Genomic DNA, 17,256 nt, shown 5'->3' on the forward strand with positions numbered 1-17,256 from the left:
TCCCGATACATTTTGTCCACTTGCACCTCTATCCAATTTGGCATACCAGCAACGGTACCCTCCCTATGGGTGGGGCTTCAATTGGGAAGGCCAAATGAAAAGGCAAAATATCAGAAATTGAAGGCTTTTTATTTTATTTTAAACGATTCATATAAACATCCGTTGAATCATATCATACGCAAATCATCAAAATCTAAACAGTACATGGCGCCCATTTTGAAAAAAGATTGAATTCTGCAAAACGGAAGCGGTCGCTACACGTCTTTCTCAGTCGCACGTTTATGTGTGAAGAGTGCGCGCCGAATCTGTAACACAGAAGTGGCCGCTACAGCTGTTTCTCAGTCGCTTGCACAGTCTACCATGTTACTTCGGAGCCGCACGTTTATATAGGAAGAGTTCGTCAGGAGTCGATCTACTCTCTCCTGGTATGTAGAATTTCAACAAAAGCCACATCACTGTTCATATCGGTAAATATTATTCCATCGTGTTTGGAAAAACTGGAAAAATTGGAAAAATTGGAAAAACAATATAGCCTATTTTACTCCCAGGGTTCCCAGGAATACCCACCCAAAATATCGTTGCGATCGGTTGAGCCGTTTTTGCAGTACCTTTGAATGGACGGACGGACATTTGGTGAATTATAGTAAGATGTCCCAAGTTCCCCCGAGTTGATGTTAAGAATGCTCTTAAAGTATAGGCAAGTACACTTTAAAAGTCAGGGGAGTTTCTCGGTATGCGCACTCGCCTTTAAGCTGCCTATACTGGGTTTGAACCTCGACCCAGATATAAACTCTCACCCTGATGTTTCACACGCAGGGAGAAGCATCTATGTGTGCGTCGTTCATCGGATGGACATTACGTTGGAGGACCCGTCTACCAGCACTCGTTCGGTACTAAAAATCTGATGGCGTCCTTCGTGAAGGATAGATAAATTATTGTGGCACCTCGAAAAAGTTACAAATTCCTACCAGATTCAGTCGCATAATGGTTATAGTGATGCTCTGCGTCTGGGATGTTGATAGTTAGATTCCAATCACAGCCGAACCATACCAAAGACTATAATTGGTACATGCTGCTTCCTTGCTTGATGCTCAACGTTTAAAGGATATAGCACAGAAAACTCTGCAGTTTGGCACCATGGAGAGAAGGAAATTCCTCCTTAACACTCATTGGGAGCACAAAGCAAAAAGAGACGTGGTCATAAAAATGGCAGCACTGGTACCCAGAGTGATCTCTTTCCGTAAGTGCAGGGGCTGTTTGTCCAATTTAAAGTCCGGTGTTGGCTCGTGTATTTGTCTGCATGTGTATGCGATTTGTGTATTCAGCTCCTCTATGAGCCTTAGACACGAGAGAGAGAGATAGAGAGATAGAGAGAGATAGAGAGATAGAGAGAGATAGAGAGATAGAGAGAGAGAGAGAGAGAGAGAGGGTGAGGGGGGAGAGAGAGAGAGAGAGAGAGAGAGAGAGAGAGAGAGAGGGAGGGAGAGAGGAAGAGGGAGGGAGAGAGACAGAGAGACAGAGACAGAGAGAGAGGGGAAGAGAGGGAGGGAGGGAGGGAGGGTGGGGGGGGAGAGAGAGAGAGAGAGAGAGAGAGAGAGACAGAGACAGAGAGAGTGAGAGAGAGAGAGAGACAGAGACAGAGACAGAGACAGAGACAGAGAGACAGAAAGACACAGAGAGACAGAAAGACACAGAGAGACAGAGAGGAAGGAAATACAGTAACCTGCAAGTAAGAGGATAAGGTAGAGTTAATGGGAGCACAAAATACCGTGTGTAGGGATGGGGAATAACATGAGATGCTTCAAGCTCTTGAAGAATGGGATTTATCAGCCTCAGGAAGGCGATTCCGCAAACGTGAGAGAAGAGGAACAAAAGATTAAACAGTTGTTACAAACCTCTAAGTAGACGTATGCTCAATAACACTCAATATCAGATTGATATTCATACCATCCACATACATCTTCGAGAGCACCAACACACACGACGATACATCACACACATTGTTGAGCTTGCAGAGTGGAAGGTTCTTCGTTTTAGTTTTCTTTTAAATAATTCACCATTACACATCAGAATTCTTAATCGACATGTGCTTTGGAAAATGGAGACCTGTGCATTTATCTACCTTGGAGCCTTTCACCGATTCGATCACTGTTAATTGTAAATCATCAACAAAGGTGTTCATATTGTGTAAGTGGCACAGTCATTTCCATGGAGTGCATTTGTTTAAAAATGGAAACATACTGCTATTCTGTAATACAAGGCCACAGCACATTCGTGAGCATATCAATTGTATGACTATTCCTTGGGTCATCCAATGACCCGATTGTAACTTTAAACACATATGTTGCACCTTTAACTGCTCGAAACAAATATGCCTCATTATTTCACCTCATTTAATCTGTCTTTAAGACGTCCAAATTAGGTGCATCAATTATTTATTTAAAATATTACCTCTATTTAAAATCAACATCTAATTTGAAATCAACATCTAATTTAAAATCAACATCTAAGCGTCGAATATGTTAATTTGGAAGACATTTATTTCATATACCAATAATAAAATAAGGTAATTCTCTGTATGTATGCATGTATGTATGTATTTGTGCATTATGTATGTACGTGTGTGCAAGCATGCATGCGTGCATGTGTTTATGCATATATGTATATGTAGGTATGTATGCATGTTTGTATGTATGCATGTTTGTATGTATGCATGCACACAACTTGGCCACTACATGGCCAAAAGTATGTGGACACCCGAACATCACACCTGTATGTGCTCGTCAAACATCTCAATTCCAAAACCATGGGCATTAATATGGAGTTGGTGGTCCCCCCCCTTTGCTGCAATAACAGCCTCCACTCTTCTGGGAAGGCTTTCCACTACATGTTGGAACATTGCTGCGGGGATTTGCTTCCATTCAGCCACAAGAGCATTAGTGAGGTCGGGCATTGATGTTGGGCAATTCAGCCTGGATCGCAGTCGGCATTCCAATTCATCCCAAAGGTGTTTGATGGGGTCGAGGTCAGGGCTCTGTGCAGGCCAGTCAAGTTCTTCCACACCGATCTTGACAAACCATTTCTGTATGGACTTCGCTTTGTTCATGGGGGCATTGACATGCTGGAACAGGAAAGGGCTTTCCCCAAACTGTTGCCACAAAGTTGGAAGCACACAATCGTCTAGAATGTCATTGTATGCTGTAGCGTTAAGATTTCCCTTCACTGGAACTAAGGGGCCTAGCCCGAACCATGAAAAACAGCCCCAGACTATTATTCCTCCTCCACAAAACTTTACAGTTGGCACTATGCATTCGGGTAGGTGGTGCTCTCCTGACATCTGCCAAACCCAGATTCATCCGTCAGACTGCCAGATGTTGAAGCATCATTCATCACTCCAGAGAACAACTTTCCACTGCTTCAGAGTCCAATGGCAGCGAGCTTTACACCACTCCAGCCAACGCTTGGCATTGCACATGGTGATCTTAGGCTTGTGTGTGGCTGCTCAGTCATGGAAACCCATTTCATTAATCTCCCGACAAACAGTTGTGCTGACAACCCATGTCGGCTTAATATACTTTCCCCCAGGGTCTAAATAACTCATAACACCACTCCAAGTTGACAATAAGCCTCATTTTGAGAGAATGCTTTGCAAAGGCCAAACATGGGATATGGTCAACAGCTGATACTTTAGTCAGACAGCCAGACGCCAATGAGAACAGGTCACAGTGTCGCTGCTGTCACGATCAGCAAAGGGAATTCAATGAAATCCCCCACGTATATATGCATGTATGTATGCATATATATAAAAATAACCACCTTTAGAGGCCATTTTGCGGGGGTTGGCCTTTTTCGGGAACCGTGGTTGTTGTTGTTTTTTTGGTCCCTTTTTTTTGAAGCAATGTTTTACGGCCGGATGCCCTTCCTGACGCCAACCCTTTTTGCCGCCTTTAAAGACAAACAGGGAATTACCAGTGAACTGGTACTCAATTAGCCGACCTCAGAAGGATGACAGGCTGAATCAACCCCCCCTGGCGTTAATTCAGCGATCGACCGGGATTCGAACCCAGGATCCTAGGATCCTAAGCCGGCACCCTAGCCGCTAGCCCAACACCAGGGTCTATGTGTGTATGCATGCATGTGTTTGTTATGTTTGTATGTGTGTATGCATGTATGCATGTATGTATGTATGCATGTTTTTATGTATGCATGTGTTTGTATGTACTGTATGCATCATGTCCGTATGTTTGTATGTTGTGCATGTTTGTATATATGCATGTTTGTATGTATGCATTATGTATGTATGCTTTTATATATGTATGTCTATGTATGCATGTCTGTATGTATGCATGTCTGTATGTATGCATGTCTGTATGTATGTATGCATGTCTGTGTGTATGTATGCATGTCTGTGTGTATGTATGCATGTCTGTGTGTATGTATGCATGTCTGTGTGTATGTATGCATGTCTGTGTGTATGTATGCATGTCTGTGTGTATGTATGCATGTCTGTGTGTATGTATGCATGTCTGTGTGTATGTATGCATGTCTGTGTGTATGTATGCATGTCTGTGTGTATGTATGCATGTCTGTGTGTATGTATGTGTGTATGCATGTCTGTGTGTATGCATGTCTGTGTGTATGCATGTCTGTGTGTATGCATGTCTGTGTGTATGCATGTCTGTGTATGCATGTCTGTGTATGCATGTCTGTGTGTATGCATGTCTGTGTGTATGCATGTCTGTGTGTATGCATGTCTGTGTGTATGCATGTCTGTGTGTATGCATGTCTGTGTGTATGCATGTCTGTGTGTATGCATGTCTGTGTGTATGCATGTCTGTGTGTATGCATGTCTGTGTGTATGCATGTCTGTGTGTATGCATGTCTGTAGGTATGCATGTCTGTATGTATGCATGTCTGTATGTATGCATGTCTGTATGTATGCATGTCTGTATGTATGCATGTCTGTATGTATGCATGTCTGTATGTATGTATGGTTGTATGTATGCATGATTGTATGTATGCAGGGTTGCATGTATTATGTTTGTATGTACTGTATGCATCATGTATGTATGCATGTTTGTATGTGTGCATGTTTGTATGCATGCATGTCTGTATTTATGCATATTTGTATGTATGCATGGTTGTATGTATGCATGGTTGTATGTATGCATGGTTGTATGTATGTACTGTATGCATCATGTACAGTCACGTGAAAAAGTAAGTACACCCCATGTAAAGTTTTGACTTTTTCAACATATTTCAACATACAGCTATTTGATCTTCATTTCAACAATATTGATAGATAAAGGTGATATAATATAACAAATATCATGAAACATTTACATTTTGTAGGCCATTGGATAATTTAAATAAACATAAATGCAAATTTCACATGTGGAAAAAGTAAGTACACCCCTACATTTATCACTACTTCAAATACCTAAAATTAGAATCAGGTGCACCAGCTCAGGTGCAAATGATTAGAACATCGTTAGAGAGGATCTTGGAGGAACCTATCTTATTTAAACCTCAGACATTTCGTTTGGTTTGCTCTTTGTTGTTGAAGTGTGCGGCGTCACCATGCCTAGATCAAAAGAGCTCTCTGAGGCCTTCAGAAAGAAGGTTGTAGATGCCTACGAGTCTGGGAAGGGATTTAAAAAGATCTCCAAACAATTTGAAATCAATCATTCGACTGTCCGGAAGATCATCTACAAGTGGAGAAGATTCCAAACAATTGCCAACTTGTTCAGGCCAGGCCGCCCCAGCAAGTTCAGCCCGAGAGCAGACCGCAAGACGCTGAAAGAAGTCTCTAAGAACCCCAGAATGTCATCACGCGACCTACAGGTAGCTCTTGCCACTGTTGATGTCAAAGTGCACGAGTCTACCATAAGAAAGAGGCTGCACAAATTTGATCTACATGGGAGGTGTGCCAGGAGGAAACCTTTGCTGTCCAGAAAGAACATCAGGGCAAGACTAAAGTTTGCCATTGAACACCTAGGCAAAGACCAGCACTTCTGGAACAATGTGCTCTGGACAGATGAGTCAAAGGTAGAGCTATTTGGCCACAGTACCAGAAGATATGTTTGGCGAAAACCAAAGACAGCATTTGACCACAAGAACCTGATACCAACTGTAAAGCATGGTGGTGGAAATATTATGGTTTGGGGCAGCTTTGCTGCATCAGGGCCTGGGCAGCTCACCATCATAGAATCCACTATGAATTCTTCATTGTACCAGAGGGTGCTTGAGGATAATGTGAGGCCATCTGTCGGAAAGTAGAAGCTCAACCGAAGGTGGACCTTGCAACATGACAATGACCCTAAACATACCAGTAAATCCACCAAGGAATGGCTGAAAAGAAAGAAATGGAGGGTTCTGGAATGGCCAAGTCAAAGCCCGGATCTAAATCCCATCGAGATGTTGTGGACGGATTGGAAACGAGCTGTGCATGCAAGAAACCCCTCAAACATCGCACCGCTGAAAGAATTCTGCATGGAGGAGTGGGCAAAAATTTCTCCCAGTCGATGTCAGAGACTGGTAGACAGTTATCAGAAACACCTACTTGAGGTTGTTTCTGCCAGAGGGGGCAATACCACCTATTAGAGCCAAGGGTGTACTTACTTTTTCCACATGCGAAATTTGCATTTATGTTTATTTAAATTATACAATGGCCTACAAAATGTAAATGTTTCATGATATTTGTTATATTGTATCACCTTTATCTCTCAATATTGTTGAAATGCAGATCAAATAGCTGTATGTTGAAATATGTTGAAAAAGTCAAAACTTTACATGGGGTGTACTTACTTTTTCACGTGACTGTATGTATGCATGTTTGTATGTATGTATGCATATTTGTATGTATGCATGTTTGTATGTACTGTATGCATCATATATGTATGCATGTTTGTATGTACTGTATGCATCATGTATGTATGCATGTTTTGCGGATATGAGGACTGTATTTTTTTGATTGGGTGTATTATTATTAGTGTTCATTCTGCGCCTCCTGCCTCCGGAGCTGTGTAAAGGTCAAAGGGCGTCCCATAATTAGTCCATAAAGCATCCACACTACAGCCAATCATAGAATACCCCTGTTCAATAGTTATATCTTATTATGTGTTTTAGGGTAAGGCTGTGTCTCCCATTAATTGAAATACTCCATTGCACCAGTGAAAGAGATAGATTCCCTTCATTCCCACTCCCAAAACTTTCATTTCCCCTTTCGTCATTGCCAGGCCTCGAGTGCCATTGCCAAGAACCTCCCCTCCAATTGCCGCCATTGACCACGAGGCAGGGTCGGAGAATAAAGGCGTGTCTCCACCTCATCATAGAGGGGAGGAGTGAGCCAGCCCCACTCGACCAACCATGAGCCAGGGGTTTGGCTAGAGAGGGCGGAGGAAGAGCGATCGGGGAGGTTTGCAAAGGTTGAGGGGCGGGGCCTATATAACCCACGGCAGGGCATTTCCCGAGGAGATGAGCTTTTACAGAGAGACGAGAGGGAGTCCAAGCAGTTGGGTCCAAGAGAGGCGCTTTGAGTTGAGTCCGAGAGAAGTCCAGAGTTGAGCTGCAGCTCGAGCCACCGAAACTGCACTTACTGCAGCTCGAGCCACCGAAACTGCATTTACTGCAGCTCGAGCCACCGAAACTGCATTTACTGCAGCTCGAGCCACCGAAACTGCATTTTTACTGCAGCTGGAGCCACCGAAACTGCAGCCACAGCAGCGTGAGGCCTGGACGGCAGTTTGGAGCAGGGCCGCGAAGGAGCGGCGGCTGCCCAACGAGTCGATCGGCTGCAGGACCAGTTGGACCTCCCTATCCCGCCAGCCATCCATCTCCCGCCAGTCCTATCATCATTCCCCGCGTGAGTCTGTCCTTGTTTGTTCTGTCCCTGGGTTAATTAAGACTGTAGGTAAGCTAGCGTTGCACTGTGTATCTAATATCTTCTGTAAATTATTTTCTTATCCTTCCTTCTCCTTGGTTATTTTGAGCCTGTAAATAGTAATAAATAGTAATCGTATTTTCAACCCTTTTCTCGTCTTATTCCTTTTCCTCTTTGCATTCGGTCGCTTTAGAGTTTTCCCGATTGAATAGCGGTGGCGCGATCTGGCCAAAGTTTGGGGCAAATCGGGTATTAATCAGGGAAGCACTGTTCGGCCGCGGCAACACCACCGCTCGGTAAAATAACATCTTTAACCGCGTCCGTAACACATGTATGTTTGCATGTGTGCATGTTTGTATGTACTATATGCATCATGTATGCATGCATGTTTGTATGTGTGCATGTTTTTATGTATGCATCATGTATGCATGTCTGTATGTATGCATGTCTATGTATGCATGTTTGTATGTATGCATGTTTGTATGTATGCATGTCAGTATGTTTGCATGTCTATGTATGCATGTTTGTATGTATGCATGTTTGTATGTATGCATGCATGTCTGTGTGTATGCATGTCTGTGTGTATGCATGTTTGTATGTATGCATGTCTGTATGTATGTATGCATGTTTGTATGTATGCATGTCTGTATGTATGCATGTCTGTATGTATGCATGTCTGTATGTATGCATGTCTGTATGTATGCATGTCTGTATGTATGCATGTCTGTATGTATGCTGGTTTGTATGTATGCATGTTTGTATGTATGCATGTTTGTATGTATGCATGTTTGTATGTTTGTATGTATGCATGGTTGTACGTATGCATGTATGTATGATCATTATGTAATTGAAAACGGCTGGGCCAATCTCCACCAAATTTTACATATATAGTTCCCAAGTGCAGGTCATGGGCACAAAATAATTCCCACTCACCCCCATCGAGAACAGGGAGACTACTTGCGATTTTCGGCTGTACACTGAAAATAGTGCAAGTGGAGTGGTTTAACCACTGACCCCTGCCTGGAAGGGGCTGGTATTGACCCTTTTATTTTTTTTCCCACCAGACAGGAACGGGTCTTACGAAAGGGAGGAGCATCCATTCATCCACCACAGGAAGAAGAACCACGACCTCCAGCCGGGAGGGAGTATTGACACAATATTTTGCTCCTGGTCAGAACAGGTATTACTAGTGAATGAATGAATGATCGTTTTAAGGCCATTTTTCCCCGCTGGAGCGGGGGTTAGCCTTGCGGGCCCCATGACAATCATGGTACCCTGTTTGAGGCAATGTTTTTATGGCCGGATGCCCTTCCTGACGCCAACCCTTAGTCGCCTGGTGTACCGATTACAAATCGGGGCACACACCGGGATCATCCATCCCAGCAAGCTGGTACTCAATTTGCCGACCTCGGAAGGTTGACAGGCTGAGTCAACCCCCCCATGGCGTTAATTCAGCGATCGACCGGGATTCGAACTCAGGATCCAAAGATCCCAAGCCTGCACCCTAACCGCCAAGCCAACACCAGTGAATTTAAAAAATAATTAATTGATGTTGTTTTTAGGGCTAATAAGTACAAAACATGATGCATGTGAAGTGAAGAAACAAAAACCACCTTTAGAGGCCATTTTTCCCCACAGAGCAGGGGTTGGCCCATGTGAAGTGAAGGACAACTGTAAATAGTTGGATGATTGTAAATAGTTCAAAAGAATACAAAACTACAAAATTTTAAAGGGCATCAGCTCTTTCTATCCAACATCCGGTAATGTCCCTCGAATGCTTATAACAATGATGAAATAACTTATTTTTCTTGTCCAAGGTCCAGTGAATACCTGTAACCATTTCAAACTGAAATACATAGCAACTTTAGAACTGATGGACAAAAATTACAAAATTGGCAACCTGGAGAAGGCCCTGGAAGAAGCAGGTGGACCAAAGATCAGATGGAGAGACTTCATTGAATCAAACTTCTCGAAGCTCAAACTTCATTGAATCAAACAGGACGGACCATGTAGAGGGAGGCCTTCATCCGGCCGTGGACCAAACGGGCTGCTCAAATACAGTCATCAATTTGACGCCAGGTTGAGCCAATGTTCTTACAAGATTGATGGTTTTACACAAGGTTACCAATAACATTCTTGACCCCTTACTTAAGTGGACCAAATGGTTTCCTGTCAGGTGAGTTTCACCAATTCATGTTGGAGTGTAGCAAGTCTTATGACTTTCTTTAAGTGTATAAGGCTTGTGGAAGAGCTCGGACGTGCATCACATGCCGGACACGAACATCATAGACGATGGACAAAATGGAATTTTAACAAACGGATAAACGAAGAGCATGGGGCATTTTAACATGTGATCTCAGCATTGTGAGGTGTGTGTGTGTGTGTGTGTGTAATATGAGGATGCCAAGCTAAACTCATCATTCAAAACACGAAACTTGGAAGTACATTTAAACTCAAGGTACATTAAACTTTTAGCAAAGGTATGGAGAACGAATATCCTTTTAAAATTCCACATTTTTATTATACAGAGGGGTCCAGATGTCTTGTAACCCCATTTAATTCTCTAAAACGGTATATTTTTGTATACCAATGGGTGCGTAATTTAATGTAGCAATATTAAAACGGCAAATATAAACTTTATTAAATACCATTATTGTAAATATTAACAATGTCCTTGTTAAAGGTCAGGTAACTTTGTATGAGAACAAAAAAACAAAAAAAAAATCCTTTTTCTTTTTCACATTTTTTTTTTGATATATTCATTTTATTCAAATTAATACTACTAGGGCATGCCCGTACTATATCTATATCTAAAATTATATCCCCCCCTCTATTTACATGAAATGGTTTGGTTCATGAAATGTTTTGGTTCATTCGCAACGCCAAAGCGAACGGCGAACGCTTTACATGAAATGGTTTGGTGCATGAAATGTTTTGGTCCATTCGCAACGCCAAAGCGAACGGCGAACGGCTTGCGCTTGCGAGTACAGTGACAATCCCCCCGGGGTTTTAATTAGTTTTAAAACATCGTTTAACGCCAACATAGCGCCAACATAGTTTGCCGACGGGAAATAAATGAATACGCTCTCAAATGTGCCATCCGAGGCAGAGTGTGTCCGCCACGTTCGGCACACGCGATAGCTCGCTGCTCTCTGATTGGTTGAATCGTTTTTTGGACATAGCTCGGTAAGTAATTGTCCGATTAATATGAAACCTTGAAAAGGCACATCCTCGGGTCCCCAGCAATATACCTGGCAAGTTTAAAGTATATCGGACCCGTGGTTGTCGAGAAACAGCGGTCACAGACAAACAAACGTACAAACGTACAAACAAACAAACACACAGAGATTACTGGAATTATAGATATATATATATATATATATATATATATATATATATATATATATATATATATATATATATATATATATATATATATATATATATGTACATACACTAGCTGAAAGCACCCGGCATTGCCCGGGTTATTTTTGAATGAATTTTCTACTGTAATTCAGCTTTTACTCGCGGCCGTAGAAGATTGACTACTATAATTCTCGTGACGAGAACAGATCACAAAGACAGCCTTCTTTCACCTGAAAAACATCGCCCGTCTCCGTCCATCCCTCTCCTCCACAGCTGCAGAAACCCTCATCCACGCTTTCATCACCTCCCGTCTGGACTACTGCAACAGCCTCCTCTATGGTTCACCCTCAATAATCACCAATAAACTCCAATACATTCAGAACTCCGCTGCCCGTCTACTCACCCATTCCCGGACCCGTGACCACATCACCCCCGTCCTTTACAAGCTTCACTGGCTCCCCATCCCCCAGAGAATCCAGTACAAAATCCTCCTCTTGACCTACAAAGCCCTCCATAACCTGGCCCCATCCTACCTGGCTGACCTCCTCTCCAGACACACTCCCACCCGCAACCTCCGCTCTGCTGGTACCAACCTCCTGACCCCCCCCCCCCCCCCCCCCCCCATGCAGACCAAATTCAGATCCTGGGGGGACAGGGCCTTCTCCATCGCTGCTCCCACCCTCTGGAACTCACTACCTCACACCATCAGAGACTCCTCCTCACTCACCACATTCAAAACATCACTCAAGACCCACCTGTTCAGCACTGCATTCAACATTCAACCCACAGCATCTAACCCCTGACTATCACTTCTCCTTCTCCCTCCTTTTGCTTTAAATATTTCCCTATTGATTCTTGTCTTTTTGCAATTGTTGTTTTCATGTTTTGTTATGCATTATGTTTTGCACTCTGTCAAAGCGCCTTTGGGCTTCATGAAAAGCACTATACCAAATAAATGAATTATTATTATTATTATAATTCAGCTTTTACTCACGGCCGTAGAAGATTGACTACTATAATTCAGCTCAGCTTTTAATTGTGAAATGGGCCCAGCTCGGCCGACGCGGCCTCGCCACCAAGCCTATAACCTTCCCGGGGCCCGTCCCGACATTTTTGGTTCTTTTTGAATGAATTTACTACTATAATTCAGCTTTTACTCACGGCCGTAGACGATTGACTACTATAATTCAGCTCAGCTTTTAATTGTGAAATGGGCCCAGCTCGGCCGACGCGGCCTCGCCACCAAGCCTATAACCTTCCCAGGGCCCGTCCAGACATTTTTGGTTCTTTTTGAATGAATTTACTACTATAATTCAGCTTTTACTCACGGCCGTAGACGATTGACTACTATAATTCAGCTCAGCTTTTAATTGTGAAATGGGCCCAGCTTGGCCGACGCGGCCTCGCCACCTAGCCTATAACCTCTCCGGGGACCCGTCCCGACATTTTTTGTATTAGACATTGTATGTATGTACGGTTTCCTCCTATCTTTCACCGTTCAGGAGATTAGCTTGCGCAGACAAACAAACAAAAACTTTCTTTTATAATATAGAGAGAAGAGAAAAAAATATATACATATATATAATTAATATATAACATTAATCAAATTAAATCATATATTAATTAGAAATTTTATTTTCCACAGGAAGATTCGATGCCATGTCCTGTGTGCAATTTTACACCATTTCCAGGTGTACTTGTGAAAATGAATGAGAAGGGGGGGGGGGGAGGGGGGGGTGGTAGGGGTCACAAGACATCTAGACCACCCTGTAGTTTGATCTTATGCTCTTTGCTCGAATTTGAAAACAAACTATAGGGTGGTCCAGATGTCTTGTGACACCTACCCTTGTCGTCGTAGTTTCGTCTGAATCAAGGCCATAACGTTTTGAGATATCTTGCTCACAAACACACAGACAGGTGGGAAACACATGACCTCCATCTACCTTTGGTGACGGAGGTAATTAAAAGTGAAAAACGGGAGAAAAGGGGAAGGGGTTAGAGGGGTGTGTGAAAGGGTGGGAAGAGAAAGGAAAGGTTGGGAGACAGAGGGATTTATGGAGGTTTATATGGAAAAAGAGGGGAGGGGGGAGGGGGAATGGTGGTGGGTGGGGGTAGGGATGGGGTAAACAAAAAGTCCACCACGTTTGCATACGTAATAAATAGATTTCCAAGCACAACATTAGAATTGCTGGTCATTGTTGTGCAAGCGAAATATTGCAGTTTAACTTTTAAAGGTGAGGAAGAAGAGGCGGTTTGGGAAGACAGCACAAAGGGAAAGGGTGGTAATTGGGAAGCGGTCGGAAGATACGAGCGGGGTGGCGGGGAGAGCACGGAGGAGGACCGGGGGCGTGAGAGGGACTGGAGGGGGGAGACGAGGGGGGGGGCAAAGGGGGAGACGAGGGGGGGGGCAAAGGGGGAGACGAAGGGGGGGGCAAAGGGGGAGACGAGGGGGGCAAAGGTGGAGACGAGGGGGGCAAGGGGGAGACTAGGGGGGCAAGGGGGGAGACGAGGGGGGCAAGGGGGTGTACGATGCACAACAGGAAAGGAGAAAGGGAGCACGGATTTGTGTTCATCCATGACGTATCCGAGCCGTACTGTCCGAGCTCACCGTGTAGCCACGGTCGGGCTCCGAGCCCTCTTGGCTGAACGCGGGCACAGCGACCTCGAGCATCTCGCCCCGGGGACCCAACGAGCAGCGACTCGAGCCCGGGATCCCTACGGACGCGTGGAATTCACTGGGACTGGGAGCCGCGATCGACCGCCTGGAAGGGAGGCGTGGCCTAGTGGGCGGAGCTATCCGCCATAACCACGCCTTTCCTGGCTATGCGTGATTGCATAATCCCCACAGCTAAATACGCTAGTTTATACTGTACCGTATTTCTAATGTACTGTACACTGTACATGACCGCACTGTACATGTAGTGAAACCAGTTTTGAAATACAATTGTTCGCTGACGGAGACCATTTGCCCCCAGGTGTGTTTATACTATTACTATATAAACACCACGCCCCGTTTGTTAAGGTGTGCTCTGCTTCCACAGTCCGCAGGTTAAACCCTATTGCGCACACCTGTACTGTACCGAATGGAAGACCTGAATACAACTACAGAGACTTGTGGAAATCATCAAATCATGGTGGGTTTCATCACAGTGTGTATAATGGACAGGTAGACATCCATCATGTGACAGTCAGCTCAGGTGTGTCCAGGTAGGTGGAAGGGTGGGCTAGATTACCTGTAACCTTCAATGCTGAAACAGCTTTCCAATCAAGGCGATACACTTGGTAGTTTGCCATTGCCCTCCCAGTGGTCTGAGTACTACAGCAAATTGTCCGATGGGCTGAATGTTCTAACTATATGTATGTAAATGAGGTGGAAACTCCTCCCCTTTCCCGTTCACCTTTTACCTAACTCCATCTATATTTTAAAACCTCTTTCCCAGATCTCTCCTCTCTCTTGCCACTTTGAATGAGTATCTTCATGAGAAGGCCATGAATGTCCCCACTCCCTCCTTTCTCCCCCCATCCCAGACTCCATTTTGATACATCCTGACTCTGCAAACTTGGGTAACCCGATGCCGTTGGCACTGTAACTCGTACTCACCTCATTTGGTGTCCAGGTTATCCTTTTACTAGCGTCAAGTGTGATCCAAGGAACGTGTAATGGTCAACCTTCCCATCATAATCGGTGATTAATAAATCGATGCCACACACTTTATGCGCATTCCTCGTCAAACCATCTCATCAGCAATTTGTTTTTGTAACGTTATTTATTCTACATACAGCGGACATGTTGCTTCATTTAACCCAACAAGTAATGGCCGCTCCCCCTCGGAGCAAAAATATGGGGCCAACAGCTAAAGGTACCAACTCCCAGCTCGAGTTTATGCTTCTTCTTCATGTGACAGACAGACCGGTCTCCTTTTAGTAAATGTAACACACATTCCCGATGCGAGTGAAAAACGCAGCTTCAGCTCGTGCTTCTTCTTCACTTTACGGACAGACAGACCAGTCTCCTTATAGTAACTAGGGGGCCGTTGGTCCGTTGTACCAAATTTTCATTGGGCTTCACCGTCTTGTAGCACACCTGCCTGCAGGGGGGGGGGGGGGGTCTTTTGGGTCCTTTTGGGTCATTAAGGACTTTTGGGTCTTGTGTCCTCGGACTTTTGGGGGTTTTGGGACATTAAGGACTTTTGGGTCATTAACGACTTTTGGGTCCTCAGGGGACTAATTGGGTCTTTTGCGTCCTCGGGGATTTTTTGGGTCATCTGGGTCTTTTAGGTCATTTTTTTTTTCAGGGACTTTTGGGTCATGAAGGACTTTGTCATCTGGGTCCTCAGGGACTCTTGGGTCATCAATAACTTTTGGGTCATCTGGGTGTTTTGGGTCTCAAGTGTTGAAGTGTCTTCCAAGGTGTCTCACCAGTCTAAAGGGTTAATTTATAGTACGTAATTAATAGACACAAAAAGTATGCCTTGCACATTCGTGCGTACACACACAATCTATTATAAATGGATGAGTTGTGTGTAATACCCGTTTCCTCGGAATGAAAATCCCAGGTCTAGCTCATGGTTCTTCTTCACATGACAGACCAGTCTACTTTTAGTAAAAGTCTCACCCATTCCCTATGTGAGTGAAAAACGCAGCTCTAGCTCGTGCTTCTTCTTCACATCAGACAGGCGGATCTCCTTTTAGTAATAATAACACCCTTTCCCTCAGCAAGTGGAAAAGTATGTCAATCAATTAGTGCAGGCATTTTACGCAAAAAAAAGGGTCAACCTCACACTAATTGCAACAGAAGCAAACTCAACTGATTTGTGTATCCTCAATATGTCCTGAATGAGGGAAAAAAAGTGTTAAGGAATTGCATGGGTGGAAAGTTTTGAAAAATGCATAAATATGATCCGACCAAAAAACCGATTTTTAGCCCTTTCTGCGAGATCGCCGAGATTTGACTATGCTGTATTTTTTTCCTTGAAGCAAAAAAACATCTATATAATAATAGCGTCCGCTGATTGGACAGTCGAAGGCGACAGCAAGCCGTCCGCTGATTGGACAGTCGAAGGCGACAGCAAGCCGTCCGCTGATTGGACATTCGAAGGCGACAGCAAGCCGTCCACTGAGTGGACAATCCTGAGCATGCATTTGTGCCGGTGTCATCGATCGCGGTGTACGCTATACTAACCTCATCAGGTGGGTTTTCCATAATTTCCTCCAGCTATAATAGTTAGCTAGCTATTTATTACATTATGTTACATTGTACATATTCTGCTAACTAGTTTAAACACGCCGCGCACCCCACAACTACAGTGCTCTTTTCTGAGTCATGGACCCTGCCCCTCTAACATCCTCTGCACATCCCTGACTAGGATCCAGTTCCAAACATGCACGTTTTCAACCGTGCGTGCATATTTTTCAACGTGCATATTTTTTTTCCACTTTCAGGAAATGGAGGCATATGAACAGCGTGTCATTTGCAAGCAGTCTGTGGACGGAGGAGGGTCGTCAGTATCAACACTTGGAGAGAAGGGAAGTTCATCTATCAACCAGGCCAGTAAAAAAAGGGGAGACAATATTCATGCTGTACCTGGTGATAAGATACACAAAGACTGTCGCTGGACATACATTAATCCACAACAGATAGCCAAGGACACCAGGCAACAAGAGTCAGAAACAAGTACAAGCAGTGAGAGTCCTACACTAAGATCGACTACAGGGAGGTTCTCTTACAGTACTGATTGCCTGTTTTGTGGCACACCAGCTCATTTTGGAAAAAAGAGAAAGAAGCCAAGTGAAGTCAGTGTTTTCCAAGTCAGGACAATTGAATTCAAGGACACGCTTTTGGCAACATGTCGTGCACGAGGTGATGACTGGTCAGACTGTGAAGGCACGGATTCTGCATGTGCATGACCTACATGCAGCAGATGCAGTCTACCACCAGACTTGCAGTGTGAATTTTCGCACATACAAGCAGATACCAGTAGCGTATCAGACAAACACAGAAGACTCCA

General features: G+C 44.0%; 1 protein-coding gene across 2 annotated transcripts in view; it reads right to left on the minus strand.

The window, feature by feature from the left end:
* SNX24 (sorting nexin 24) overlaps positions 1 to 14,052 on the minus strand; it is a 71,297-nt gene extending 57,245 nt beyond the window's left edge. For both annotated transcript variants that reach the window (XM_068108641.2, XM_068108640.2), the window contains exon 1: positions 13,857 to 14,052. In XM_068108641.2, coding sequence (XP_067964742.1) covers positions 13,857 to 13,919 — 63 coding nt within the window. In that variant the 5' untranslated portion in view covers positions 13,920 to 14,052. The remainder of the gene's footprint in view (positions 1 to 13,856) is intronic.
* Between the last annotated feature and the right edge of the window lie 3,204 nt (positions 14,053 to 17,256).

The sequence above is a fragment of the Myxine glutinosa genome, chromosome 2 (genome assembly GCF_964187855.1).
Source record: "Myxine glutinosa chromosome 2, kmMyxGlut1.1, whole genome shotgun sequence".
NCBI classification, from domain to species: domain Eukaryota; kingdom Metazoa; phylum Chordata; class Myxini; order Myxiniformes; family Myxinidae; genus Myxine; species Myxine glutinosa.